At 56.1% G+C, this 25,767-nt stretch overlaps 1 protein-coding gene and 1 pseudogene across 2 annotated transcripts; one reads left to right on the top strand and one right to left on the bottom strand.

Annotated features, from left to right (window-relative positions):
* Positions 1 to 1,357: 1,357 nt before the first annotated feature.
* Positions 1,358 to 6,746, bottom strand: LOC147349408 (stress-induced-phosphoprotein 1 pseudogene; annotated as a pseudogene).
* On the top strand, positions 5,319 to 17,160 carry LOC147349407 (taste receptor cell protein 1-like). Of its 2 annotated transcripts, XM_086363894.1 has the most exons (14): positions 5,319 to 6,778; positions 8,329 to 8,448; positions 9,156 to 10,531; positions 11,573 to 11,634; positions 13,117 to 13,274; positions 13,432 to 13,562; positions 13,981 to 14,045; positions 14,332 to 14,471; positions 15,011 to 15,135; positions 15,243 to 15,301; positions 15,443 to 15,588; positions 15,920 to 15,996; positions 16,157 to 16,200; positions 16,659 to 17,160. In XM_086363894.1, the coding sequence occupies exons 2-14, from the start codon at positions 8,406 to 8,408 to the stop codon at positions 16,687 to 16,689; spliced, it is 2,457 nt and encodes an 818-aa protein (XP_086220020.1). In that variant the 5' UTR covers positions 5,319 to 6,778; positions 8,329 to 8,405; the 3' UTR covers positions 16,690 to 17,160. The 2 variants fall into 2 exon arrangements, with proteins under 2 accessions (XP_086220020.1, XP_086220021.1); XM_086363895.1 differs by lacking the exon at positions 5,319 to 6,778 and having other exon boundaries at positions 7,240 to 8,448.
* The last annotated feature ends 8,607 nt before the right edge of the window (positions 17,161 to 25,767 follow it).

Below are 25,767 nucleotides of genomic sequence, written 5' to 3'. Positions count from 1 at the left end.
CCTTTGTTGGCAAAGTAATATCTCTGCTTTTTAATATGTTGTCTAGGTTTACCATAAGTGATATCATATGGTATTTGTCTTTCTCTTTCTGACTGACTTTGCTTAGCGTGATCATCTGTAGGTCCATCCATGTTGCTGTAAATGGCATTTTTTGATGACTGATTAAAATTTCATTATATATATTATATATATAATATACACACACACACACACGTGCACGCATGCGCACACATAAACCACATCTCTATCCATTCATCTGCTGATGGACATTTAGGTTGTTTCCATGTCTTGGCTATTGGGAACAGTTCTGCTTATGAACATAGGGGTATGTCTGTCCTTTTTTTTTTTTTTTGGACATGCTGTGTGGCATGTGAGGTTGTAGTTCCCTGACCAGAGATCAAACCTGTGGCCCCTGCAGTGGAAGCATGGAGTCCTAACCACTGGACCACCAGGGAATTCCTATGCACGTATCTTTTCTAATTATAGTTTTGTCAGGGTATATGGCCAGGAGTGGGCTTGCTGGGTCATATGGCAACTCTTTTTTGTTTTGTTTTTTGAGGAACCTCCATAGTGTCTCCCACTGTAAATTGTAGCTGCACCAATTTACATTCCTAGAGGCACTTCTGCATCTGTCCCAGGAGGAGGCAGGGCCCCTTGTTATCTGCTGCACCTTCAGGCGGCCTGGCCCCTCACCTCACACCTTCAGGCTGTCGTGTCAGTTGTCCTGGGCCATCACGTAGCATTGGTAACCATATATCACCTCCTTTACGATTGGAGTCCAGGTCTGGTGCCTTCTGGTTGGACATTTGTGACCTGTCTGTAGTCTTTCATCACTTCGAGGGCAACCACTTTCCATGGAAAACCCTTGATGAAGGTTGGTTCTGGCTGAATACAGTCTTCACAGTTCTTGAGTACCACCTAAAACCACAGGAGTTTGCTATAGCGGGCTGGATCACTGTACAATTTGTACACTGTACAGTCACTGTACAATCTGGCATTGTTTGGGTTCTGTTTGATGGATTCTGTCTAAATGCTTCCTGGGGTGGGGAGAGTCCCTGTCCTGAAAACATTCATTGCCTTTGTTCTTCTCCTCTGAAGCCAACTCAGAGCGTATGGAGGCTCTTGCTCCTTCAGGATTTTCTCTTTCTGTTGGCACTCTTTTTTAATTGGAGTATAATTGCTTTACAATGCTGTGTTAGTTTCTGCTGTACAACATTGTGAATCACCCATGTGTTTACATGTATCCCCTCCCCCCAAGCCTCCCTCCCACCCCACTCCCCATTCCACCCGTCTAGATTATCACAGAGCACCGAGCTGAGTAGTATTGACATGTATACCCCTACCATATGTAAACTAGCTAGTGGGAAGCTGCTGGATAGCAGAGGGAGCTCAGTTCAGTGCTCGGTTGACATGTTTGGAGCACACCTGGGATTCAGTGCTCTGCTGGAGACTTATAAAAATGGACGGCGTCCTTGTACTTTTCTTCTTTGAAATAAGAGTTGCCAATTCGAGCATAAGCTCTGGCCATCTGTTGATAGTCCTTCTGGCCCACTTCAGTGGTCTTCTCACAAAGCTCCTGGCATTCACCGTAGTCACCCTTTGCAAAGAACATGACTGCTTGATTGGTCACATAAACCATGTTGGTGGAGTCCAGGCCCATGGCTCTGTCATGGAGCTTCAAGGCTGTGTCAAAACCTTTCTCGTTATCATCCCCTGGTTCTTTGTCTTTCAGTGCCTGCTTCTTCTCTGGAAAAATCCTCTTCCTTTGGCTCCGGCTTGGTCTGCTTTTGGGGAGGAGGTGGTGGTGCAGGTGTCACAACGTCCTCCTCCTCAGGCATCCTGCCCACACTGACTCTGAGGAGGACGCTGAGAGTAGAGTAGTCATGATCAGGGATTTTGAAGTTTTGTGTCTAGGTTCAATGGCTTGTTTCATAGTTGCTCTGTTAGTTCCTGGTAGGTAGGGTTAGTGAGCTGTGTCCTTGTCCTGGGATCACTCTCCAGCTCCCAGGACAGAATGAGTGTATTGAAAGGGTTCATGCATTTCTTCTCTGCCAACCAAGCCTCCATGGTCTGTAAACCTTCTTTGAGCTGAGGAATGTTTGCCTTATGTTTTAAACCTGCCTCAGAGGTTTGCTTGGCTTCTTCAAATTCATTTGAGAACTCAAGAGCCTCTAGTTTTCACGAATAGCCCTTGCCCCAGTCAGGCTTGAAGTTGAGAGTTTTGCAGCCATCCTCTGAGGGGCTTTCTATTGTCTGCTGCTTTCATTAATTCTTGGTTTGTGTTTTCTTGTCTCCTTCTGGGCCTCATTGCTTTAGCTGTGTGCCCAACATTTTAAAAACAGTAGCTTGTAAAATGTTTTGAGGATTAAGATAATGTTATCTTCCACCGGAGACAATTTCGTTTTCCTATCCCAGGGCCTGAATTCAAGAGCAATTCAAGATAATTGTAATCCAATTTTATGAATTGAGACTGAAAACTGGGCTGCAGTTTATGTGAGATTTGGCTTACTTCCAGATCACCCTTACTCCCAAGATACAGCCGTCTATAGCCATCCAGAGTTCCAAACCAATGGTCTGTAGGTTTATAAGAACATACGCACACCCTACCCCAAACTTTGGCAGGTCCTGGACTTCAACCTTTGTCTCTATAGTAACCTAGAAGCTCTTCAAAGTACTGATCAGCTTCTCAGCCACCTTTTTAGAATCGACAAACACCCCCATGGGAAATGCAGCTCCAAATGCTGAACCTTTTTCATCTCCTACTTGTATCTTGGTCTAGGAATTCTTCACTGTTGAGTTGACTCTCTGATGCCTTCATGCAGATTTCTATTTCTCTGCAGCCAGTGTTTTTATTAAAGGTAGACATTGTGCTGGTTTTCCAATTTTTTCCTTGGTTAATGGGATTCCCTTGTGGTTCGGCCAGTAAAGAATCCGCCTGCAATGGGGGAGACCTGGGTTCAATCCCTGGGTTTGGAAGATCACCTGGAGAAGAGAAAGGCTACCCACTCCAATATTCTGGCCTAGAGAATGCCATGGACTCTATAGTCCATGGGATCACAAACAGTCGGACACGACTGAGCAACTTTCACTTCACTTCAATGGGCGGTTCATAGTACCTACCCCTTGAGTCAGGAGCAAAAGCATGGAGTTGGAAATGTACCTGGAAAGAATGAGTGTTCCCACTTAGCCCAAGTGGAGGGTGCTTGTTGGGGAGACATGGCGAAGTATGAAGAAAGCAAAATCATAAAGGGCTAAGAGCACCTAAAAGTGTGGGTTGCCTGGAAGGGATGTGTGCCCCCAAAGACTGCCCACTGCTCCCACTGAGTGAGCTCTGTTCATGTCAGCTGAGTTGGGTGCTGCCAAGTCAGAGAAGGAAGGCCAGGCATAGTTTCTACCCAACACAGGTGTAAAGTCAGGGCTAGGGCAGTGAAAAATAGAAAGCCCCAAATAACAGTGGCTTGAATAACATAGACATCTATTTCCCTCTCATACCAAACACATTTTTGGAGGTAGATAGTCCACAACTGGTCAGGTGACTTCACAAGGATGTCTAGGACCTTCCTGTTTGCCTCACCATTTGACATTTACAGTCTCTACTTCATGGTTCAAGAGCTTGAGTTTCACATTTCAGTCAGCAAGAAGGAGAATGACGAAGAGTAACACTGTTTCCTGTCAAGGACATCCCTCATGGTGCTCTGCAGTCCATGGGGTTGCAAAGAGTTGGACTGAGCGACTGAACTGAAATCATGGTGCTCTTATCCTATTGGCCGGAACCAGATCACATGGTCACACCTACTACAAGTGAGGCTGGGATATGTAGTCTTTATTCCGGACCACTGCATCCCAGCTAAGAATAAGGGATAGTTGGGAATTTCCCTGGCAGTCCAGTGGTTAGGACTCTGTGCTTCCAATGAGGGGGTGCAGGTTCAATCCCTGGTTGGGGAGCTAAGACCCCACATCCCATGCAGTATGAAAAAAGAAGAACAAGAAGAAGAGATAGTATTAGTAATGAAAAATAGGAGAAGTATTCGGGGACAACTAGTGGTCTCTGCTAGTGCCCTCCGCTTTCCTATCCTGTCCAGTCCCTCTCCTCCAGGAAGCCTTCCCTGATATCTCCAGTACTTACTAAGCCCCATTTCCGTTGCTGCACAGTTCAGAGAATCTGACCACTGTAAGGAAATTTTGAATAAAAAAAATTACTAGATGTTTCCAGTGGAAAACTATGCGTTGCTTTGATTAAAACCATTCTTCTGAAACTATATATATATATATATAATTTTTTTACAATCTTTTTTTTACAATCTTATGTTGAGGATGACTGATAGCAATGCAAAATAATTGTTTATAATCAAGCAAATAAAAAGTTTTACAAGTATTTATAGACCTATTTAAACATTTCTTTATTCCACATAAATTAAGGCTTCTTTGAATTCTCCCCTGAACTGGTCATAATGCCTGCCTGGTTCCCTCATTAATACTGAGTTAAACACAATCTCTAACGTGTTCATTTTTCCATCTTCATGAGAGCCATGATTTTCCTTTCATTCAACTTTCAACACCACACACAGCCTGACTTGGTAAGCGGGGGAATCCAGCCAGAGGTTCCAGCAGGAGAGAGGCCAATCTGGGTAGAAAAACCCAGGAAAAATGGCATTAGGTATCAGACCCCTGACCCTCCTTAGAGGATGTACCTTTGGAGATAAAGGGCAGGTCTGGGGCCAGGTTTCCTACTTGGGCACTGTCATTACCCGGGGCTGAAGGACAGGTAGCGGGTGAGGCAAAGACCGGGGAGAGGCAGGCCAGAGGCAGGAAGGCAGTCAGTTGACCTGATTCAGCTGGGATTTCTGCTTGTCACTTGCTCCTGACGGCCTCACAGAGTGATTCTGACCCTGTCAACATGCTTGGAATGGGTGGGTTGACACCCTGGGTACCTGAGTGATGTGATGATGGGCAGAGCTGTAAACTGAGACCCTGGGGGAGCCTGGGCTGGGCCCCAGAGGGAGCTGGGGAGGTGGGGGCTCTGGAAAGTGTCTGGACGGCGGGGAGGGGTCTGCCCTTCCTCCTGTGCATGAACTGAGTTAGCCGTAGAGCTTTGCTAAGGCTGTTCTCTCGGCCTAGAACACCGTCCCTGGAAGCACAATGGAGTGGAAGGTGCCACTTCTCTCACACCGTTTCTCCTGTCCCTTCCCAGAGCTAGCACGTGGCCACCTCAGCAGCCATGGGCAGGGGTGGGAGTGGAGAGGAGCATGGGCTGCCGCTGGTCTGGGGAGTGGGCCAGGATGAACGTCAGCCAGGCAGGAGAGCCAGAGGCTCATGGAGAATTGAGAATTCAGCAGAGGATGCAGAGGGCCCTGCCTTCCCCTACTCTTCTCCCTGTTCCTCCCGTGAGCCTCCTGTTCTGTCCTGGTCAAGTGGCCAGAGCCCTCAACCATGAAAGCAGCCCTTCTCTAAGGAGCAAAGTAACCGGGGATTAAGGTCTGGATGGGCAGGCACCTGCCAAGGGGCACATGAGTCATATAAGCTGGTCCCCACCCCACCCCACCCCCACTCCTCTACTAGAGGATTGGGAGCCCGGAAGAGACAGCCAGGAAGGGAGGACCAGCTTCATACCCACCTTTGAAGCCAGAGAGGCCTTACCTCCGGAAGGCACAGAGGCAAAGCTGAGCACCCACCGGCCCCACTCCCGGTGTGTCTAGGCGAATGTCTGCCCGGTCAGTCCTGGGAGGACCTGTCCTGTTTCTCCTCTTGGGATCCCCCTCTCACTCACTGCTTTATAGATAGATCTCCAGGACTCTTTGGGTCTCCATACACCCTCTCTTTTGGTGCTGGACTAGGGTCATGGGATGACCGCCAGTGTAGCCCTCCTCCTGCCCCAGGAAGCCACTGCCCCAGTGATCACAGAGAGAGAGGGCTCCCCTCTGTACTCAGCTGTGTTAGGGAGCAGGGCATGGAGAGGGAGCAGAGCTCTTACACGGAACAGCAGACTATATAACTGGGCTAGACTGTGGTCCTCTCAGGGCTGTGGAGCTGGGAGGAGGGGAGGTCCTGATGGAGGGGCCTGAGCTGGCCCATGAGAAGAGGAATATTACCCAACACTTGGCTCCGGATCCTGCCCCAGAGGTTGTGAATCTTCTAAAAGTTTTTATTGAAATCCTTGATCTAGGGTTAAGATTCCCGCTCATTTTATTTCAAGGATGAAGACAGGTTATTTCAGGTGTTGGGATGGCCTTCCTATTGAAGTGCAGGGGAAGAGTGGAGACAGCCCAGGTCTAGCTCAGCTCAAGTGCAAGTCCCAGCACCGATGCGGACACAGATTGAGCCTCATTCCCATGCATATCCTAAACCCTGATCCTAGACATAGCCCTGAGCCCCAGTCCCTAGTTCTTGATTGAACTTTCTCTGAGATTGGTCTCGATCAGCAGGGGCTTGATGGGGAGAGAGAGCATGTCCTCATCTCCCACCTCTGGAGCCTAAGCCCATAGCCTTGCCCAGTGATGTGGAGTGGTCCTCAGGCACGTTTCTGTCCCTGGGAGCTCACGTTTTGACCTCACTGTTAAGCCAGTCTCAGTGCTGAAAGAGTCTAGTCCAGCCTGGCCTGGGGTGTGAGTGGCCTTTACTCTTGGACCAGAGCCATCAGAAACCAAACCTTCCTGGTCCTGAGGGTGCCTGGGAAAGGGGCGGCCCTGCCCATCTAGGTGGAGTTTGGGATTGCTGCGCTCACCATCTCCTTTGTGGAACACTGACATCTCCCGAGACAGAGGCTTCCTGGCATCACCAGGTAAGACCTGGGCATCCTGGGTGCACAGGCAAGGGAGATGGAATGGGGGTGCCGGAGTGGGTGATGGGGTCATGGGCCAGAATTTAGACCTGTGGAAGGGCAGGGGGGAGAAAGGGGGCAATGAAACTAGGCCTGGAGGCAGTTGTCGTCAAAGAACAAAGCCTGCCCTTAGGAGGACATCCACCCCAGAGCCTGGGGGGTCTGGACCCTTAACGTCTTCACGCAGAAGGGGCTGGGTGCAGATGGCTGTCTCTGGGTATGTGGACAGAATAGCTTGGGTTTACAAAGCAGTTGAGCTGTGGTTGAACGGCAGGAAAAGGGCTGGGCTGGGGCGTTTGCCTGATCCTGGGATGATATATGTGTTAGGGTGATGTTGGGTCATGGGGGAATTTTTCCCTTAGAAAGGGGAAGGGGTGCATTCAGGAAGGAGTTGCTGGGTGGTGGCTAGAGGCAGGCAAGGAGGGCGGGAGTTTCTGGTCTGATTTCCTGTTCTGAAGGGTTCTAGGGATTCTCTTCCCTTAAGGGGTTTCTGCGGCCTGCCTGTCCTGAGTGACCTGGGACAGGTCTTGGACCCTCCTGGAGGTCACATACAAGCCAGGAGCCTGGTAGGAGAGGCTTTGAAAGAGCTGAGAACCTCCTACGGCTGCCAGGTGTAGGGAGAGTTGTGGAGCATGGTCTGGGCCCCAGGCCTAACTGGCTCCCATGAAGGCAGCAGACCCCTGCCCTTCCTGCCCTCAGTAGCTCAAAGCTTCTTAGGGCCACCCTCTTCCTTCTCCTCCTGTGTCTTCGGGGGCGAGGGGAGGAAGGAGGCGGTGAGAGGAAAGCAGGACTGACCACAGCAAGGACCAATAGGAGGCTCTGGGTCTGCCTAGAATGCCGGGTCTGCAGGGGAACCTGGGGAGAACCCTTGACCTAAAGCCCACCCACCTCCACATTCAACATCCCCAGTCCAGGCCTCTGGCCAGGATTCCACGTGGGCCCAGTGTAGGGGGCATGATGGGGACTATTCTCTGATCTGCTCTCCTCCAGACTCCCCTCCTAGCCTGATGGGGTGGGAGCTAGGGCAGGGAACGGGCATCACTGCCCTCCACCAGGTCCCATCCCACATGGACACTTGCAGGGCTCCCACCACAATTACTACCTCCACCACCATCACGAGTCTGCCATGACTGCCACTGTCGCCACAGCCACCCCCACCCCACCATCAGCACCACTAATACCCCTCCTACCCCTACCCAGATCATCTCCATCACTGAGACCCTCACCACCTCCATGAAGACCACCCCACCCCTAGACCGGACAGAACTTTTCACTCTTCTTCAATAGATTGTCAAGCCTATAACCTCTCAGGCTGTGGGGCTGGCACACAAAGTCCCCATTCAACAGAGCCTGCCGCCCAAGGGGAGAAGGGCTTTGCTGGAGGACACAGAGACTTGCGCCTGAGCTGCAGAGCAGGACTGTGGAAGGAGGCCAGGCAGACGCAGCTCAGGGCATAGCTGGAGGCGTCGGCTGACCAGAGCTCACGGCTGGGCCGCACTTCTTTCCTGAAGGGACATCTGGAGGGAATCTTCCACCTGCCTCCTCCCATCTGGTTCTGGGCTTGGCAGCCTGAGCAGGAGCCTTCAGCATGGCTGGGCAGTGGCTTCCATCTGCTGGGATTCTCCTGGCTGGTAAGTGGGGGTGTGGCCCAGGGGGGCCCATCCCAGACCCCGCCAGCTCACTTCGGGGACTCCCATGGCTCCCACATCAGGGCTAACCTTCCTTATCTTCATGTCAGCCTGGCTTTGTCAGCTCAAAGGATCCCCTCCTCAGTCCCCCAGGCTTGGGTCTCCCCAAGGGCACTCAGTGTCACTCACTGGGGAAACGTGGCGTTGGGCTGGCCCCATGGGGCTCAGTGCGCCCCAGCATTATGGCTTTCAGAGATGGGGCCCTCCCCATCCCTCACCCCTTTCAGCCCTCAAGCATCCTGGGTTCTGGAAATGTGACGAGGTGATTGCCTCGTTCCCTTGCTGGACGCTGAACAGCACTTGTCAGCCCCCTCCAGTAGCCTGGGTCTCACCAGAAAGGACTTTCCTTGGGACAGGGTCCTGCTACAGGGTGGAAGAAAAGAGTGGGACCCTTGAGGTATACCCTCTTACCCTCACAGTCCCCCTTTCTGGTGGCAGGGCAGGGTTGCCTTGTCTCTGGTGGGCTTGGATCAGAGAGGGGAGAAGTCTCTGGAGGTAGACCAGTGGTTCGGGGCAGAGCCAGGGCCAGGGTTTGGGTCTCCTCGGGTCCCCTGAAGCAGGGAGGTGGCAGGGAGAGCAGGCACCTGAGACTGTGGGCCAGTTCCCAGCCCACCAAGCGGCTGATAGAAAAGGGCTCTCCTGGTTTGCAGCTGTCCTGGTGGTCTCGGCTCCTGCCCTGCCCCTTCCTCCTGCTCACGAAGACCTGGGCCCATCTCCCTGGACCTCTGGCACATCTGCTTTGCAAGGTGGCAGCAAGAAGATACTCCTCTCATCATTAAACCACTTGGTGCCAGTCCCTGCAGGGGTCTCTCCCTCAGTCGAGAGGTCAGGGGAGGCTCCTAGCAGGAGGGCAAGAGGCCTTTTCCCAGAGGCCCCCGGGGACCAGCAAGGTCTCCTAGGCTTCCTCCTGGACTCGCAGCTCCTCCCGAACCAGACTGCCCCTTTGGGACCCTCTGGCACCCCAGGAGGCGCCACACACAGAGCAGCTCTATCCGCAGTAGCTGAGCCTGCAGCCCACGGCGCCCCCAAGTCCCAGCCAGTGTCCCACGTGGCTGCACCTGGAGATGGAGAGGAGATCTTGGTCCCTGGGTCTCCAGAGAGGGCTGCCACATCACCACTGCAGGCTTCTCCCCAACCGCAGTCCCAGCCTGTGAGCAGGCACCTCTTCAACCCCAAGGTCTGGACACCATCTGCATCAGGGCCCAGCAACTTCAGGCCAGGGAACGCCCCACTTCTGACGTTGGCTCCAAGGGCCCCAGAGAAGGCCGTGTCCTCAGCACCCCAGGGCCCACTTGCGTTTGCATCGATCAGTCACATGTTGGCTGCAACAGAGCTGCTTCCTCCTGTAGCAACAGTGCGGTCAGTGCTGGACACGGCTTCTGCAGCCCTCATGGTGGTCTCGGGCTCCCCTAGAAATGGTCTGGAGTCCAGTCTGGGCCTGGGTCCTTCAGTGTCGCCGTTGCTCTCAACAGTACCCTCTTCACAGTTGTCATCAGCATTACCGCCACCATCATACCCACTTACATCCCCGTCACCCACATTGGCATCACTGTCCCCCATCATGGGCCCAGGTTCCCCCTTCACCGCCAGAGCCAGAACCTCCCAGGACGCTTCTGCATCTGTGCTCCCCCACACAACCGCAGGCCGTCTCGTCAATGTTTCCAGCTTTCCACCTGCCCAGCCACCTCCGGCGGTTACAGGGATGGCTGCTCTTCAGTGGACAGTCCAGCCTAGGCCATTGGTCCCTGCTAGCCCAGCCTCCTTGGCCACCCTTTCCCTCAGATGTGCCCTTGGCCTTCCTGCTGGCTGTCCCAGAGTCCCAGGAGCTGTGGCCTCCCCCCAGTCGCCTTCCCTGTCTCATCCCCGCCAGACTGTCTCATTGCAGGACTCGAGATCCTCCTCCCCACGACCCAGCCGTGTGACTCACTTTGTGACCTTTAGGATCACCAATGAAGCCTTAGTGGTGGCACTTGGGAACCCTTCCTCTCCAGAGTACCAGCTGCTGCGTGACAACATCCGACATCAGGTGTGGGCTTCTTCCTTCATCTCAGGAGTGCTGACCCCAGCCCACCCAACCTCGCTTGCCTCTGAGCACACAGGCCTGTCTCTATTCTGTTTTGGCTCCTGCTATTCCTCCACTACCCTGGCCCTTGGAGGGGCCTCCCCCCACAACTCAGACCCTGGCCCCACGGAGCTGGCATCTCTCCCTCTGTTGGCTCCCTTCCCCACACTGTCCCATCCCAGCTTGCCTCTCCCTGTGAACCACAGCTCCATGCGGGCAGCTGGGCCCAGGGTGGGGTGCCCATGGGGGCTCTGGAAGTATGGAGTGAGTGAAACCCGCCCTGGGCTTCTCGTCAGTGTGGGGAGGAACATGTGGGGTGCACAGTGGGAGCCCAAGAGGTAGAAAGCTGACCCTGTCCTGTGAGAGGCTCCAGCAGGAAGCGGAGCCAGGCAGAGACTCTTGCAGAGACGGAGTGTGGGGAACTCTAACAGGATAAGCAGAAGACTGGATTAGATAGCTGGGGTCAGGGGGGTGCCCAGAGAACACCTTTCTGAGGAAGGAGAATTTTAACTGGGATGGACAGAAGGCTAAGCCAGATGAAATGAGCAAACGTTTCCTAGACAGAGGAAACGGATGTGTGAGGACCTTGGGGTGGAAAGGTGGGTAGAGGCTGAGGTCCAGGGTCACAGGTGAGAGGCTGTCTGGAGAAGACTTGAGGCCCGGGCTGGGCGGGGGGGAATTAGGAGGGGCTGCCGCCTGCAGGGTGGTGGCTGCGGGCATACAGGCTAATCGGATTGGAGAGCCATTTTCAGTAAAACTGCAGTGAAGGAAAGGCCTGGGAAGGCTGTGTGTTTGCTGGATAGCTGAGGGTACCCTGCAGTTCTCAGTAAAGGGTGGTGGGCAAGTGGTCTCTGGTAGCCATGCGGGGAAGTCTTGGGTGGCCCCGGGCTATCCAGGTGGACAGTGAGGCCACTGCAGGGCCCGGACCAGAGATAATGAGGGGGAGCTGGCGCTGTGGAGAAGGGGGCGCTGTGAGGGCCCTCACCTGGCTCTGTCTGCCCCTAGCTCCAGTCCCTGTATCATGAGGCCTTCTCCAGCTTTGAAGGCATCGGCGTCCTGCAATTCAGGTGAGTGAGTGAGTCTCTCAGGGTCCGCCACCCGTCTGCCAGGCGGTCTGCACCTTCTCAGGCCACATGTGTACCCGGCCAGGCTGCCCTGCCCTGCCCTGCCCCACCACAGCGCCTTGAGGGCCAGAAAAGCCCTCAGTGGGCAGGCAGGAGGCCCACATCTGGCTGCACCTCTGGCTGTGTAAACTTAGGGGACCTCCTGCCTGCTCTGAGCTCCAATTCCAGCTGCAGGATTGTGGCAGGGGTGCCAGGTTTTGCCTGAATCTGGTAGATAAGGCAGAGGACTTCCCTGGGCCAAGAGCCCTTAAATGACATGCCTGTGTGCTAAGTCACTTCCGTCATGTCTGGCTCTGTGGAACCCCGTGGACTGTAACTCACCAGGCTCCTCTGTCCATGGGACTCTCCAGGCAACAATACTGGAGTGGGTTGCCATGCCCTCCTCCAGGGGATCTTCGCAACCCAGAGACTGAACCCACGTCTCTTACATCTACCTGCATTGGCAGGTGGGTTCTTTACCACTAGCACCACATGGGAAATTAAATGACATGTAAGCAGGTGCAAATTCTCTGGGGTGGGGGGGTGGGGCTCTCTGGTTCTGAGCCTCTGAGGATGCTGTGGGAGTCCTAAAGCCAGATTTGGTCAGCAGATGCCAGTCCTGAAATCTTATAGAAAAGGTTGAGAAAGTCCAAATCATCAAGCCCCATATGAGTTGCGAGCTCAGTGTGGACCTGGATGGAAGCTTGGTTATACTTAGTGACGGGAAGTTCACCACCACTATCTTTCCTTGACCCAAGTTGGTTAGAAAGTTTCCCCTGTGAACTGAAATCAGTCTCTGGATTCCCTGCCCTGGGTCTGAACAGAGGCTTTGTCTTCCCAAACCCAGGAGGGCACAGCACAAAACGGGTACTCTGGGGAAGGATGAAGGAAGTCTGGGTCCTGAGGCTGCTTGTTTTCAGATCTTTCCCCACAAACTCCTTCAACCCCGTGCTCAGGCCAGGCTGCTTCCTTGGGATGTGGCCACATGGCCCACCTCCCACAGGCTTACAGAGATTCCTCAGGCCTGTCACCTCCCTCTCTCCCGACCCCCTGCTCCTTGTGATACCACTGAAGATGTTTTTCTCAGCCTGACTCAGGCTGACTTCCTGCTTGCTCACAGCGGCTCTTTCCCTGGGCGGGATTCCCAGTGTTCCCATCAGAGCCAGTTTGTTGGGCTGTTCAAGGGGACTGGCTTTCCCAAGCACCTGCTGTGTGCTCTCCTGGCTGCACCATTAGTCCCCACGCAGCCCTGCTGAAAGGAATCATTATCCCTACTTTAGCCAGGAGCTCAGCTGAGGCCCAGAGGGGTGATGTCACACAGCAACCTGGTCCACAGCTCCCTCCTTCCTCAGGACCCTGGTCCTGTGCACCAGCCGGGTCTTCATCCGTCCCCCAGGGGTCTCCCTGTCCCGCCTGGACCCCTGGTAAGGAGGACTCTGTCCACAGGCCCAACTCCGCAGCTGTGAATGCCTCCCTTGTGTTTGGGGGCCACATCCCGGGCCCCTCTGCCCGTGAAGTCCTCTGGACCCTGTACCACTCAGTGAAGGCCGCAGGGCAGATGCTGGGGAACCTGTCCTTGGATGAGAGCAGCCTCGCCTCAGATGGTGAGTCTCTGCCCACCCCTCTTCCCCCACCCCCTCCTTGGTGCCCATGGACAGATGGGGGTGCTCCTTAGGTGTACCCCCTTTCCCAACCATGAGGCAGGGGGTGGTGGGTCAGGAGGCTCCCAGGGCCTCCTGAACTCCTAGCCATGGCTCTCAGGGTCCAACCTGACTGACCTGGCCCTGGAGACCCTCAGCATCCATCTCACAGCCATGGAGCCCTTCCATCCCCTGCTCCTCCTGCCCGGCTCTGCCCCCTTTGTCCTACTGGAAAAGAAGATCCTCCCACAGGTGAGGTGGCCTCTGGCCTGCCCTCCAAGGCCTGGGACTCACTTTGCCTTCCTTGACTGCAGGCCTCTGTGGCTTGGGGGTGAGGGGTGGGGCAGCCCCAGCCATGGCCCTATGGGAGGAGGCAGGCATGAAGGGCACACAGCCCTACCCATTGGGCCCCAGTTTGAGGGATGACATTCTGCCTGGCATTGGGGAGGTTGTCTGGGGCAGGCAACAGGTCATCTCAGGGGGTTATGGTCAGGCTCTGTAACCAGACACCCCTACCCAGGGCCAGCACTAGTGTGAGTGAGGGAGGCACCCAGAACGCAAGGTTTAAGGAGCTGCTCAGTCGCCTCACCCCAGTCCTGCCCCTCCCCACCCCATGCTGAGTCTCAGGAGAGAGCTCCAGGCCCACTCTGACTTCCAGGACTCCCCACAGGTCACAGCTGTGGTGGCAGAATTCTATTCAGCGCATCCCCAGGAGGGCCCCCTGCTCCTCTTCAGGTGGGTGGGGCTCTCCCCCTGCAGCCCAGCCTGCCTTCCTCCTCTCCTGGGGGCCGCCCTGGGGCAGAGGGGGCTGTGAGCCAGGCCATGGGAGCTGTGGGCTCAGGGGCCACCAGGGGAGGGCTTTGTCCTGGGTAGCCCCAACTGGCCCTGTAAAGCTCTGCCTTAGGAGGCAGGGAGCCCTAAGCCTGAGGATGTGCTGGGGTGGGAGGCTGGATGCCTGCTTCTAGAAACACGTGCTGGCCAAGCCTGTAACCCTTGCACTCCCTCCTTGTACTTGCCCTAGTAACGCGGACCAGTGGGTGGGCGTTTACATCGAATACAAGTTTCAGACCCCCATAGGTACCCACCTCCCTGGCTTGGCCAATTTCCTGGCCCAGAAAATAATGGATCCTGCTGTCCAGAAACCCAGCATCATGGCCAATGGTGAGTCAGGGCCAACAGTGAGTCAAGGCTGGGATCCCTGGGTGTCCTTGGCCGGCAGCCTCTTAATCTCTCGGGTCTCAGTGTTCCTCCTTTGGAGAATGGACAGAATTTCATCTCAGTCACACATACTCTTGTCCTGGGGCCACAGAGAATCAGATGTGGGACCTTAGATGGGGAGCTGGAGAGAGAGGCTCTGTGGGCCATCGTGTCTGTCATAACTACTCGACTGCTCCCTTATAGGGAGAAGGCAGCCACAGACATCACATAGACAGATGGGCATGGCTGTGCGCCAGTACGACTAGACAGATACGGAGACTTGAATGTCATGTAATTGTGCCACAGGATACCATCCTTTCGATGTTTTTCAACTATCTGAAAAATGTAAAAGTATTTTTAGCTCATGGGCTAAGGCAGCAGGGCTGAACTGAGCCTCAGACTGGATTTGGCTGATTGCTGGCTGAGAGTGTAGAGGTGGGGTGTGCAGCCCAGGGCTCCCAGGAGAGGGGTGCGGGCTGATGCCCACCTCCTCGCCCATCTAGGGGAGAAAGCAGAGCTGGTGCTTTGTGAAGTGTGGCTGCAGATCCTGGACCAACCCTTCACCGAGGCCCTGAAGGACAAAACCAGCCCTGACTCCCGGAAACTTCGGGGGCAACTGACGAGATGGGTGAAGTGGGGAGGGGGAGGGAAGAGCAGGAGGCTGGAGGCCTCAGGGAGGGGCCCCAACAAGGCTGCAGTAAGGCCATGACCCTCTTCACCTTCTCTGCTCCCCAGCTGACCACCATCCTCAAGTCTCTGCGGTCCTTCAGCCAAGTGGTGGTGGAGAAGTTCCAGTAAGTCCTTGGTGGCTCTGGGTGACCTGGGGCCCAGGGCTGGCCTCTGTGGGTGGGGTCAGGGGCTCAGAGAAACGGCCTTCCTGAGTGAGGCCCCCAGGTTCTCTAGCCTCCTGACACAGGTGGTGATCCTCTGGCCAGGCCTGACCCATTGACCGCCAGGGTGGCCACCACCTTCTTCAGGCCTGCGCCGGCCCGAGCCATCGTGCAGGGCTGCGTGCTCCGGGGTCTGCGAGCCCTGCGGGAAACGGAGGGCCTCTCTGTGAAGATGGTCATCCCAGGCCTCGGTCAGTGCCTCCCTCTCTATCTTCTATCCATCTGCCTCCTGCCTCAGGCCTGTTGCCTCGCTGCCCCTGGTTGCCCTGACTCTGCAGCCTGCTGCCCCTCCTCCCCTCCCTTCTTCCTGCTGCAGATCTGTAGGGTCCAAGCCCAGCCTTCTCTTCCTGGGAGCCCTCCAAGGTGGCCCCACCTTCAGAGCTCTGTTCTTGTAGCATTTCTGGGCAAGGACCCCTCACTTGGGACTTCTCTGCAGGCCTGGCTGTGCCTTCTCAGGGGTCTGTGGTCTCGAAGAATGGTGACCAGCCCCAGCCATCTCCCTGCTTTGTTCTGCATCCTCAGGTCAGCCTGACGCCTCCATCCCCTGCTATGCTCTGGCACTCATCATCCTGGGTCTCCTGTTTATTGCACTGGTCCTGGTGAGTGTCTGTCTGGGCCAGGGGCGTTTTCCTGAGAGACATGCTGGACCCTTGACCCTCTGAGTCAAGGTGAGGGCTCGTTTCCCTCCTGAGCCCACCCAAGGGAGCTGAGGGTCTTCCAGCTGGAAAGCTTGGCCTGACCCCAGCCTTCCCATTCCAGGTGTGGAAGCGGAAGACCTGCTTTGGCGTGTCCAGCCAGACACGGTAAGGCACAGGGGTCAGTCCCTCTGGGGTGTTTACTCTGGGTGGGGTCTGCCTCCCAGCTGCCAAGGCTTTGTGCAGACATTTCCCAGTGGGTGTTGACAGAGCCTGGGCGGTACAATCACTGTGCCCCAAAAGTTTACCCACTAATGGGGGCTGATCCCAGGGTGGTCAAGCAGAATCCTCTAAATGGGCTCCGCTTACCCTCAGAAATGCTGCAGTGGGTGGGTGGACAGAGACAGAACTCGGGGCCGCACATGGCCAGAAGAGTTGGGACAGGGAAAGAGATCTGGGAGTGGGGGGGTTGCCTCCACCACTGGGGCACCAGGCAGTGACTTCTCCTTAGCCTGGGAGAAGTGGGGACCCCAGGGCCAGGTGGATGCGGAGGAGGGTGGGGAGCGCCATGCTGGGGTACCTTGTGATTCCTGGATCCCGGTTTTTGTCCTTTCCTCCACCCCCAGGTGCCCCTTCCTGCTGTTGCTCCTCCAGTGAAACCAAATTCCAGACCTCTCCTCCTGCCCCAACCTGCTCCCAGCCTTCCAGAGTCAGCGCTCAGCCCTGAGAAGCAGAGCCAGAGCAGAAAGGCCCTAGCCTGAGGTCCCCACAGCACGGGGGGCTTCCTCCCTTCCAGCTCCACCAAGGACTAGACTCCGAGGGAGCAACAGAGGTGGGCTGAGGGGAACAGCACCTCACTGCCCCCACCAGGGAGACCAGCACGCATTAGCCACGGCAGCCACCTCCACCCAAGGTCTGGGAAAACCCTCCAGGTCACCGTCATACTCAGGTCAGGCCCTGAGGAGCGGAACATGGCAAGATGGAGGCTGCAGAAGATGCGGGAAGGGGAACAGAGCTGGCTTCCTCGTACCTGGCCTGACACGGTAGTGGGGCTAGAGGTATTACTGGCCTCAAGACAAACTCTGGTTGTTTAGGGTATGGGAAATTAAATAACAGGAGCAATCAGAAGTTGGTATGAGATTGCTTTTGTTTTTAGGCAGTCATCTGACAGGAAGACATGGGAGAGGTTCGGAGTGGAGGAGGAGGAGGAGAGGCAGAGGACTGACAGGTTCAGGGTGGGGATGGGGACTCCTGGGGGGCAAAGTGTGGTCCCAGTGTCACCTCCGCCTTAGGGACGGCCACCCTCAGACCAAAGGGCTTTGGGGGCTGGTGGCCAAGGTGAGGCCTGGTTGCTACTCAGCAAACTAGAGCACTGGGTGTGCGCCAGGGAAGGTTGGAGCTGTGGGGCAGGCCCAGTGCAGAGAACAGACTGCCTGGCTGGGGAGACCGAGGAGGGAAGCCAAGCTAAGAGCCCCTCAGAGGCCTGAGGATAGGGCCGTGAAGGCAGCTTTCCTGGAGGACACAGGCAGGTGAAGGCCTTGACTCACAAAGCTCAAGCAGCTCCTGAGCCCCCTGGGATGTGAGAAATTTGGTAGCACAGAGGGATGGCCTTTTTAAGTCTTTACAATATTGCTTCTGTTTTATGTCTGGGTTTTGGCCGGGAGGCAATTGAGATCTTAGCTCTGAGACCAGGGATTGAACCCACACCCTCTTCATTGGAAGGCGGGTTCTTAACCACTGCACCACCAGGGAAGTCCCTGTGGTCTTTGAAACCATTACCTAAAATGGAAGGGGACTCCAGCTTAGTCTTACCTGAAAGGCTCCCTCTACCTAGAGAAGAGCCAGCAGGCCCAGTGAGAGGACCCAGGAGCCTAGAGCCCAGACCATGGGATTACCCAGCCAAAGACAGCAACTGACACCAGGATGCCAGAGAAGGTCAACTGTAGGTTGGCAGCTACAGCTACTCAGGGCCCCACAAGGCCAGGAGATTCCTCTGTACTTCTGGAATAGGCAATCATTCATTCATACCCCTGAAGGGCCCCTGCCCCCCAAGGCCCTACCCCTTGGTACCCAGAAGACCAGCACCCATCTTGGGTCAGCCCCTTCTTTCTACAGCTTTTGACTCAAGGGCCAGAGCAGACCAAGGACTAGGAACAGGCCCTGGTAGATGGTCTCCTGGCAGTCAGGATACCTAAAACATCCCTACTAATGGTTTTCTTTTTTAAAAAGTTGTTATTTGACAGTGCTGGGTCTTAGTTATGGCATTCTAGTTCCCCAACCAGGGATTGAAGCTGGGCCCCCTGCATTGCGAGTGGACCACTGGACCACCAGGGAAGCCCCTGTTCCTGCTACTGTTTTTCTTAGGGAGGGAGGGCTATGCCAGCCTTGTTCTCCGGAGCTGCCACCCTTACCATCAGAGTCATTTTAGGGATAAAGGAGAGACGGAGAAGATAATGGCAACCCACTCCAGTACTCTTGCCTGGAAAATCCCATGGACGGAGGAGCCTGGTAGGCTGCAGTCCATGGAGTCACGAAGAGTCGGATACGACTGAGCGACTTCACTTTCACTTTTCATTTTCATGCGTTGGAGAAGGAAACGGCAACCCACTCCAGTGTTCTTGCCTGGAGAATCCCAGGGACGGGGGAGCCTGGTGGGCTGCCGTCTATGGGGTCACTCAGAGTCGGACACAACTAAAGGAGAGAAGGGGGTGAGATAAGCAGGAACGAGCCTGAGGGCCAAGGTTGGCGGTAAAGCTTAGTCTCCCTGATCTTCAGGTTTTGGTTGCCTGATCCTCCACAAACCAGGCTGCCGAGCATCATGTGAGGCCTTGTATGAAGGTAGAGTTCAGACACACCCAGTGACTTCTGTGGGTTTGAGGGAGAGGGTACAGGGAAGGGAACCCACACGTGGGGACCCAGCTTGGTGTCTCTGGAGGTAAGGTGACAATGCCTGCACCACATAAGGAGAAAGGGTCCACCTGGCAACGTGAGCCGGCCAGATGGACGCCGGGCTGGGCACACATCACCAGGGTCTGCCAGAGGGCGGAAGGGCCGGCAAGCTATCTCTGCAACACAGACGATAGAGTCTGTCCTAAGCCAGTCTTCCCTGTGGGCCTGATGGTGCCTGCAAAATACTTCCCACGATCCATCATCACACAGACTTGTTTCTCAGCAACTCTGGAGCTGTGCCTCCCCATCATCCAGCTAAATAGAGGCTCAGAGGTGAGTGTGCAATGCTACCTTGATCACAACCGCTGCCACCTCCAGAACTCAGTTCATTCTAACAACCTAGCATTCACCAAGTACCTGTGACACAGGGGCTACCATCCCCACATCACAGCTGAGGAAAGGGAGGCAGAGAGAAGTGACAGTCACAGGGCTGGGCTCAGAACCCAGGCTCCTGACTCCAGAGTCTGCATTCTTGACTGCGTGCCTATGGCAGAGGTGGGCTAGCATCTGCACCAGAAAGGTGAAAATTCTGCTGCCCACCCAGGGGCAGGGCCTGCAGCCCCAGGTTTGCGGAGGTGGCAGGGCAGGGAACAAGGCAGCCCACTGGGCCAGGCTTCTCCAGGGCCTGCACGCCAGGGAAAGTGCTGTCAGCTGAAACCCCCACCCCACACCATGCACTGGGAATGTTGAATCGGCACCTGCTGGAGGCCAGGGAAGGGGCTCAGCTCCCACTGCACCTGAAGGAGTGGGAGGCGGGCAGGGATAGGCACTCAGCCTCCAAGGAAAGCATGACCCCCCGGCTACTCCAAGGCCAGACCCGGGCCTATCAAGGTGGCTGTGTCTCTGGTGAGGGGCTGGTAGACAAGAGATGCAATGTCCGTGAGGGTTAAGGACAGATGAGGCAAAAGGCAAGGCAGTTATGTTCAGAGGGAGCCTGGAGGGGCCAGAAGTAGACAAAGGTCAGCTGGGTCCAGGCCTGGCCCCTGGAGGGACAGCAGGCTGGGGGAGGGGTGTCACTCACCAGCCACAGTGAGGGAGCTCAGCTCCACAAGCAGTTGGCCAAGGTCATCAGCACCTGGGGACCATCTACCAGGCCTGGCTCTGTGCTCAGGCTTCTGCTGGCCTGAAGTACGGAGGGTGGCATGCACACATGCTAAGTCATTTCAGTCGTGTCCACTCTTTGCAACCCCATGGACTGTAGCCTGCTAGGCGTCTCTGTCCATGGGATTCTCCAGGCAAGCATACTAGAGTAGGCTGCCATGCCCTCCTCCAGGGGATCTTCCCGACCCAGGGAGTGAACCCAGGTCTCTTGTGTCTCCTGCATTGGCAGGCAGGTTCTTTACCACTAGCTCCACCTGAGAAGCCCAGGGCTGGTGGCAGGGCGGGGGCAGGGGGGCGGCTTGCCCAAAAGAGACTACAGGGGCCACGAGCTTAAACAAGTTTCCTCCTGGGACATCTTGTCCACATAAGTGAGACCTTATCCCCACCCTCAGCCTATAGCCTGGTCGAGGCTTGACAAACAGATGTCATTGCTGCAGGGAAGGGCCTAACCTCGCCTGAGACATCCAGCAAAGCTGTGTCTTGCATCTGCCAAGAAGATTCATCAACAGAAAGACCTTCAGGTCTAAGTCCAGGGCCCAAGAACTATGGGCTAGATGTCCATCCAGGGGCTGGAAGGTGGCAAGGCGATGGCCCCAAGGCTCCAGCAGGAAGCTGTGGTAACCAGAGCCAGTCTTGATGGGGCAGCCCTGGGATAGCTGTGCCCTGGGTCCCTCAGGGTTAGGAGAGGGGAATGCCAGGGGAGGGGTTTAAGGACTTCTAGGGTACCTGGATTAGGAAGCAAGTGTGGGTATCCTGCCCAAGGCCAGGTAAGAACCAGGGGGCTTCCCTGGTGGCTCAGATGGTAAAGAATCTGCCTACAATGCAGGAGACTGGGGTTAGATCCCTGGATCGGGAAGATCCCCTAGAGAAGGAAATGGCTACCCACTCCAGTATTCTTGCCTGGAGTTTTCCATGGACAGAGGAGCCTGGCGAGCTACAGTCCACGGGGTTGCAAAGAGCTGGACATGACTGAGCAACTAACACTTTGATTTTTCACTTTTCTCATCTAAGAACGAGATGCTGCAGCCCAGATGTCATCTCTCCCCGAACAAGAGATGAGCTGGCAGGGAAGCCAACCCATCTCCTCCCTCCCCCTCCTAACCAGATCTGAAGGGAGATGAGAGGCTTTCGCAGGGCCCGTTCTGGCTGACTTCTCTAGCACCTGGTGGGGGTGGGGAAAGTGCAGTTGAGTGAGAAAGAATCCAAGGTTGCACTCTGCCCCTGGACAAGCTGCTTGCTATCTCTGGGGCCAGGAGACTCATAGGAGAACGGCCAGGTTTGGCGGTCCTGAGCCCAGAACCCAGAACTACCCATCGAGAGGATAGCCTATGGAGTCTTGTCCTCCTGATTCTGCCCCCAGCCCCTGGGAACAGCGTCCTCCCAGCTCAGAGGCCGTGGAGATGCAGGGGCTGCACCTGCTTTCGGCTTTCATTCTGAGCAGGGTTAAAAAGGTGACAGGCAGCTTCGCGGGCTCCAGGTGCTCCGAGGTATACACTGAAGGGCACAACACCGTCAGAGTATTAAGACGGTGAATAGGGGCCCCAGGCCATTCTGGATCAATACTCTAGCTTTGTTTTGCCACAGAGACTCTAACCAGGGAAAACCCCTGCTGTCGTAAGAGGATGTCGATATTGCCTTGGAAGGCAAACAAGGGCAACCTCAGCTCCCAGCAGGCCCGAGACCAAAGGAGGCAGGGTTTTGGGCTGTTCTAGAAGGTGAGTCTGGGGCAGACGAGGGCCTTACCCTGAAGGGATCACAGCCATCTGGGTCCTAGTTTCGACTCACCTGCTGCTGCTGCTAAGTCACTTCAGTCGTATCCAACTCTGTGCGACCCCATAGACAGCAGCCCACCAGGCTCCCCCGTCCCTTAAAACCCAGCCCTAACATGAACACCTACAGAAAGCTGTACAGTGAGGAGGCAAGAAGTGAAGGATGACCCGTGGGGAAAAGGTTCGTAGGGCTAGGGGAAGGTTTGAGCTGGGCCACGGGGCAGTCAGGAGGGTAAGTGACAGGCATCCTCGCAGGGTCAGCCAGGGAAGCCAGGAGGGACAAACGTGCGGTAATGGGCATGTTCCAGGAAAGAGTGGGCAGCACTTCCCCCACACACATCACTGGGGCTGAGCGAGGCCAGCCCATGCACCAGGGGCAGTAGGTACCCATGCGCTGGCCCACCTTGGCTGCCACGGTCCTAGGAAGATCTGAGGTGGCAGGCAGAATCTGCCCCCAGCCTCCACCAACACTCACTCTGGCTGCAGAGAGCCAGTGTGGCAAGGACTCTGCTGGTGGGCTAGCCAGTAGGGGAGGCCAGGCCCCTCCCCCGCCTGGAAGGGGCTTTAGAGATGGGCGGGGACCCAAACTTAGGCTTAGCAGCCTACCCAATGCATGGAGCCAAGAAGACGTACTAGAAACAGACTGGATTTTAGGAGGCCAGCAAGGAGGACAGGAAGCACCTGGACAGAGGAGAGGGAGGCCTCGAAGCGTGGACTCCACTAGGCATGGCCGCCAGGGAAGGACTGGGCTCGCTTCTGTCATTAACAGCTGGAGCCATGGGGGATTTATCCATCTCGCTGCCTCAGCTGGCCTTTGAAGAGGAAAGGAGGGATAATTGCCTCTCACATGGAACCCAGGACAAAACAAAGCATCAATCCCACAAGGGTAGGGAGAGAAAGGCCAGGGGCAGCAATGGGTGTTTGGGGCTGGGCAGGAGAAAACTACCTTCTTTGGGGGCCAAGGAGAAAGGAAAATGAGCAGGGAGGAACTCCCAGACATTCGGCCTCAGGCCCTTTTCCAGCCACCCCCTAAGCAGGCTTCTCCTTGCTCAGCCCGTAACTTGGGTGGCACTATTCTTACTGTCAGGATGACTTCCAGGCTGAGCTGGGGCTGGGGTTGTGGGATGAGCAGTGCGTAGATGATGTGCATGGAAGTGGAGAAGGGCATGGGAGCCTTGGTGGCCAGGCCCTGGGTACAGGCAGGCCATGCTGTAACAACCTGCCATCTGTGACCTCCAACTGTAAGGTACCCACATTCCAGGCCAGGACTGGAGCCAGGGACAGAGTGGAATGGGACACAGGCCACCCAACCAATACCAGGGCTTTGGGCCTGTTGGTCGGCTGGAAAGACAGAGGGACTCTGCTCGAGGGAAGAGCAGAGTCCCTCTGTCTTTGGGCCTGGACTGCTCAGACCTGCCTGTGGGACAGGGGCGGTCCCACAAGTCTGACCAGAGGGGACTTGTAGTCCCCCCAAAGCGCCCAGCCCTTCACACCCAAAAAAGAGGGACAGAAACACCAGGCACTCCCTGCTGCTGGCTACAGTCTCCTGCGGTGGTCTCCAGGACTCCTGAATGAGTCGAGTTGGGGGCCCCAACAGCCAAGGCAGAAGGACAGCTGGGTCCTCAGGACTGAGCCCTCTGCCCAGGGACACTCCCACTGCCTGGCTAAACCCTGAGAGCCAGGGCCTGGTGCCGGTAGGCTCTGCTTGTGATGTCCTGGGGGTCATTATACCTCTATGCCCAGGGGCTCCAGTGTCCAGGTTGTGGATGGGCCAGCAGTCAAAAAGCAGGAGGCTGTGGATCTAGACTGGTCTGAGGGCCTGGTGTGGGTTCCCCAGCCACAGAGCCAAGGGGGAAGGGGCACTGGGCTCTCCCTCACTGAAGTCCGTGTCATCAAACTCCAGAAGGGTCCCCGGGAGGAAGACCAGCATGAGAGGAAGTATTGCAGGAGCCTCAGGGTGGGCCCAGCTGAAGCTTAGGACCCACATCAGGGAGGTCAGCCTGGGGGCCACAAGGAAACAGGGAGACCTGCTGGGGCTGCGTGGAAAGCACGCCGGTGCACAGAACGTGGCATCAGCCGAGCAGGGAGAGGTCTCCTTGAGGCAGGCCAGGCACCCTTTGCTGCAGTGCTGCAATGCGGGCACCCAGACACACATCTCTGCGCAGCTGGGGACAAATTCTGGATGACACAGAAAGAGACCGAAAAGCCCAACTGCCACTTCTGAAGAACCGGGAACAAAAGCAGGATACTGCTCATGCCCTCTGCACACAGCACCACCTAAGGGGTGGGCAAACCACCTAAGCCACCCCTCCGACCCAACCCCCGAACACACATCTACCCTCATCCCATATAAGTAACCTGCTCGCCCCCACCACCACCATCCTGAGAGCAAGCAAGCAAGGGAAACTTACTTGTTCTGGCTCCTCCCTGCTGCAGCAGGGGCCCTAATAAAGACTGGCCTGAATTTCCCGTCTGGCCTCTGATCAATTTCTATTGATTAAGGAGGCCAAGAATCCTGGTCGGCACCATCCCCACCAGTCCTGAGGAGTGTTGGAGGAAACCAGGCTGCCAGGGGCTGGGGCCAGGGGTACCCAGGCCAGAAGAGGGGCCTGAGCTACCTTCAGTTGGGGCAGCATCAGGTCCAGAGAGGCTCTAAGCTGGACAACTGGCAAGGGCTGGGGAACCAGAGGCTGGGGGCCTGGAACACCCACCGGGCTAGAAGCAGCAGGCAGAGCCGGTGGGGACCAGGTATAGCGGCTGGGATTCATGCCACCTGTGGGGCTTAGCAATGCCAGGGTGCTGGTAGACGGGGCTGGGGAAGACAGGCCCCCTGGAAGCTGGCGTCTATGTGTCCTCAGAGCCAGCAGGTGGCAAGCTGAGAGGGGAAGGGAAGTCCAGTCAGGGTGGCCCTGGCTCTCCCATATTGAGGAGGCTCCAAGTTTTGCAGAAAGGCGGGCAGGGCCCAGGGCTGTTGGAGGACCCAGGCCTCCCCAAGCAGGGGCTTTCATCACCATTTATGGTGGGTGGGAGCCCAGGCCTCACTGAGGACCCTTCAGAAGGAGGGCCGAGCCCTCAGCAGGCAACAGGCTGGTGGAAGCTTCTAGATTTTCTGCTGTGGGGCCCCAAGCCAAACCCCAGTCCCTCTGACAGTGGGGCTTGGGGAAGGAGGTTTAGTAGGTTTGAGGAGAAGCAGCCACCACTCTTGGAATCCCAGGCTGTGAACCATCAGGAGAGAGGACTGCCCCAACCTCACTACCCCTGCGTGCGAAGGACAGGGGCTTGTTAATGATTTTATCTGGGGGCTGGTGCAAAGAGGAGCAGGGGACCCCCTGCCAGGCCTGGCAGTCATTGGAGGGGCCTCTTGAGGTCCTTCCATGGAGCTCAGAGGTTCAGCACCTGCTTTCCAGGAGCCTAGGTCCCTACTGCCCTGAGAAGGCACAGGGGCCTGGGAATTGGGCCCCTGGAAGACAGAGGTGGGGATGCAGGAAGCAGAGTGGCCAGTGCAGGCTGAGGCCGGGGCAGGGTGAGGGGGGCCAGATGGGGTGGCTACAAGCCTCTGAGTGGGCAGCAGCTAGAATGCCCATGACTGGCGTCCCCAAGGAGCCCCCCACCTACCTGCCAACCTCAGTCCAGCCAAGGGAGAGAAGAGGAGGGCCCTGTAGCCCCTCCCCTGCCTTGGGGGCTGGAGGCTGGCCCTGCACTGGGCTGGGCAACCTCTTGGGGAGTACGAGGGGTGGGGGCTGGGGAAGCTTCCCTGGGCAGAGGTCCGGAGGGCAGAGAAAACAGCAGCCAGCAGCAGGGCCCAGTGCCCACCGGCCAGAGATCCCCACTGCCTTCCCCACACCCACCAGCGCTCACCTCTGCTTCCTCAGCTGGGGCCAGGCCTACAGGGCAGCAGGCAGGGTTGGGGGGTGGC

The sequence above is a fragment of the Bos grunniens genome, chromosome 21 (genome assembly GCF_055505025.1).
Source record: "Bos grunniens cultivar Pamir isolate PY7600 chromosome 21, Bosgru_T2T1.0, whole genome shotgun sequence".
Lineage (NCBI taxonomy): Eukaryota > Metazoa > Chordata > Mammalia > Artiodactyla > Bovidae > Bos > Bos grunniens.
The sequence above is the reverse complement of the archived record's forward strand: the minus strand, read 5'-3'. Positions and strand labels throughout refer to the sequence as shown.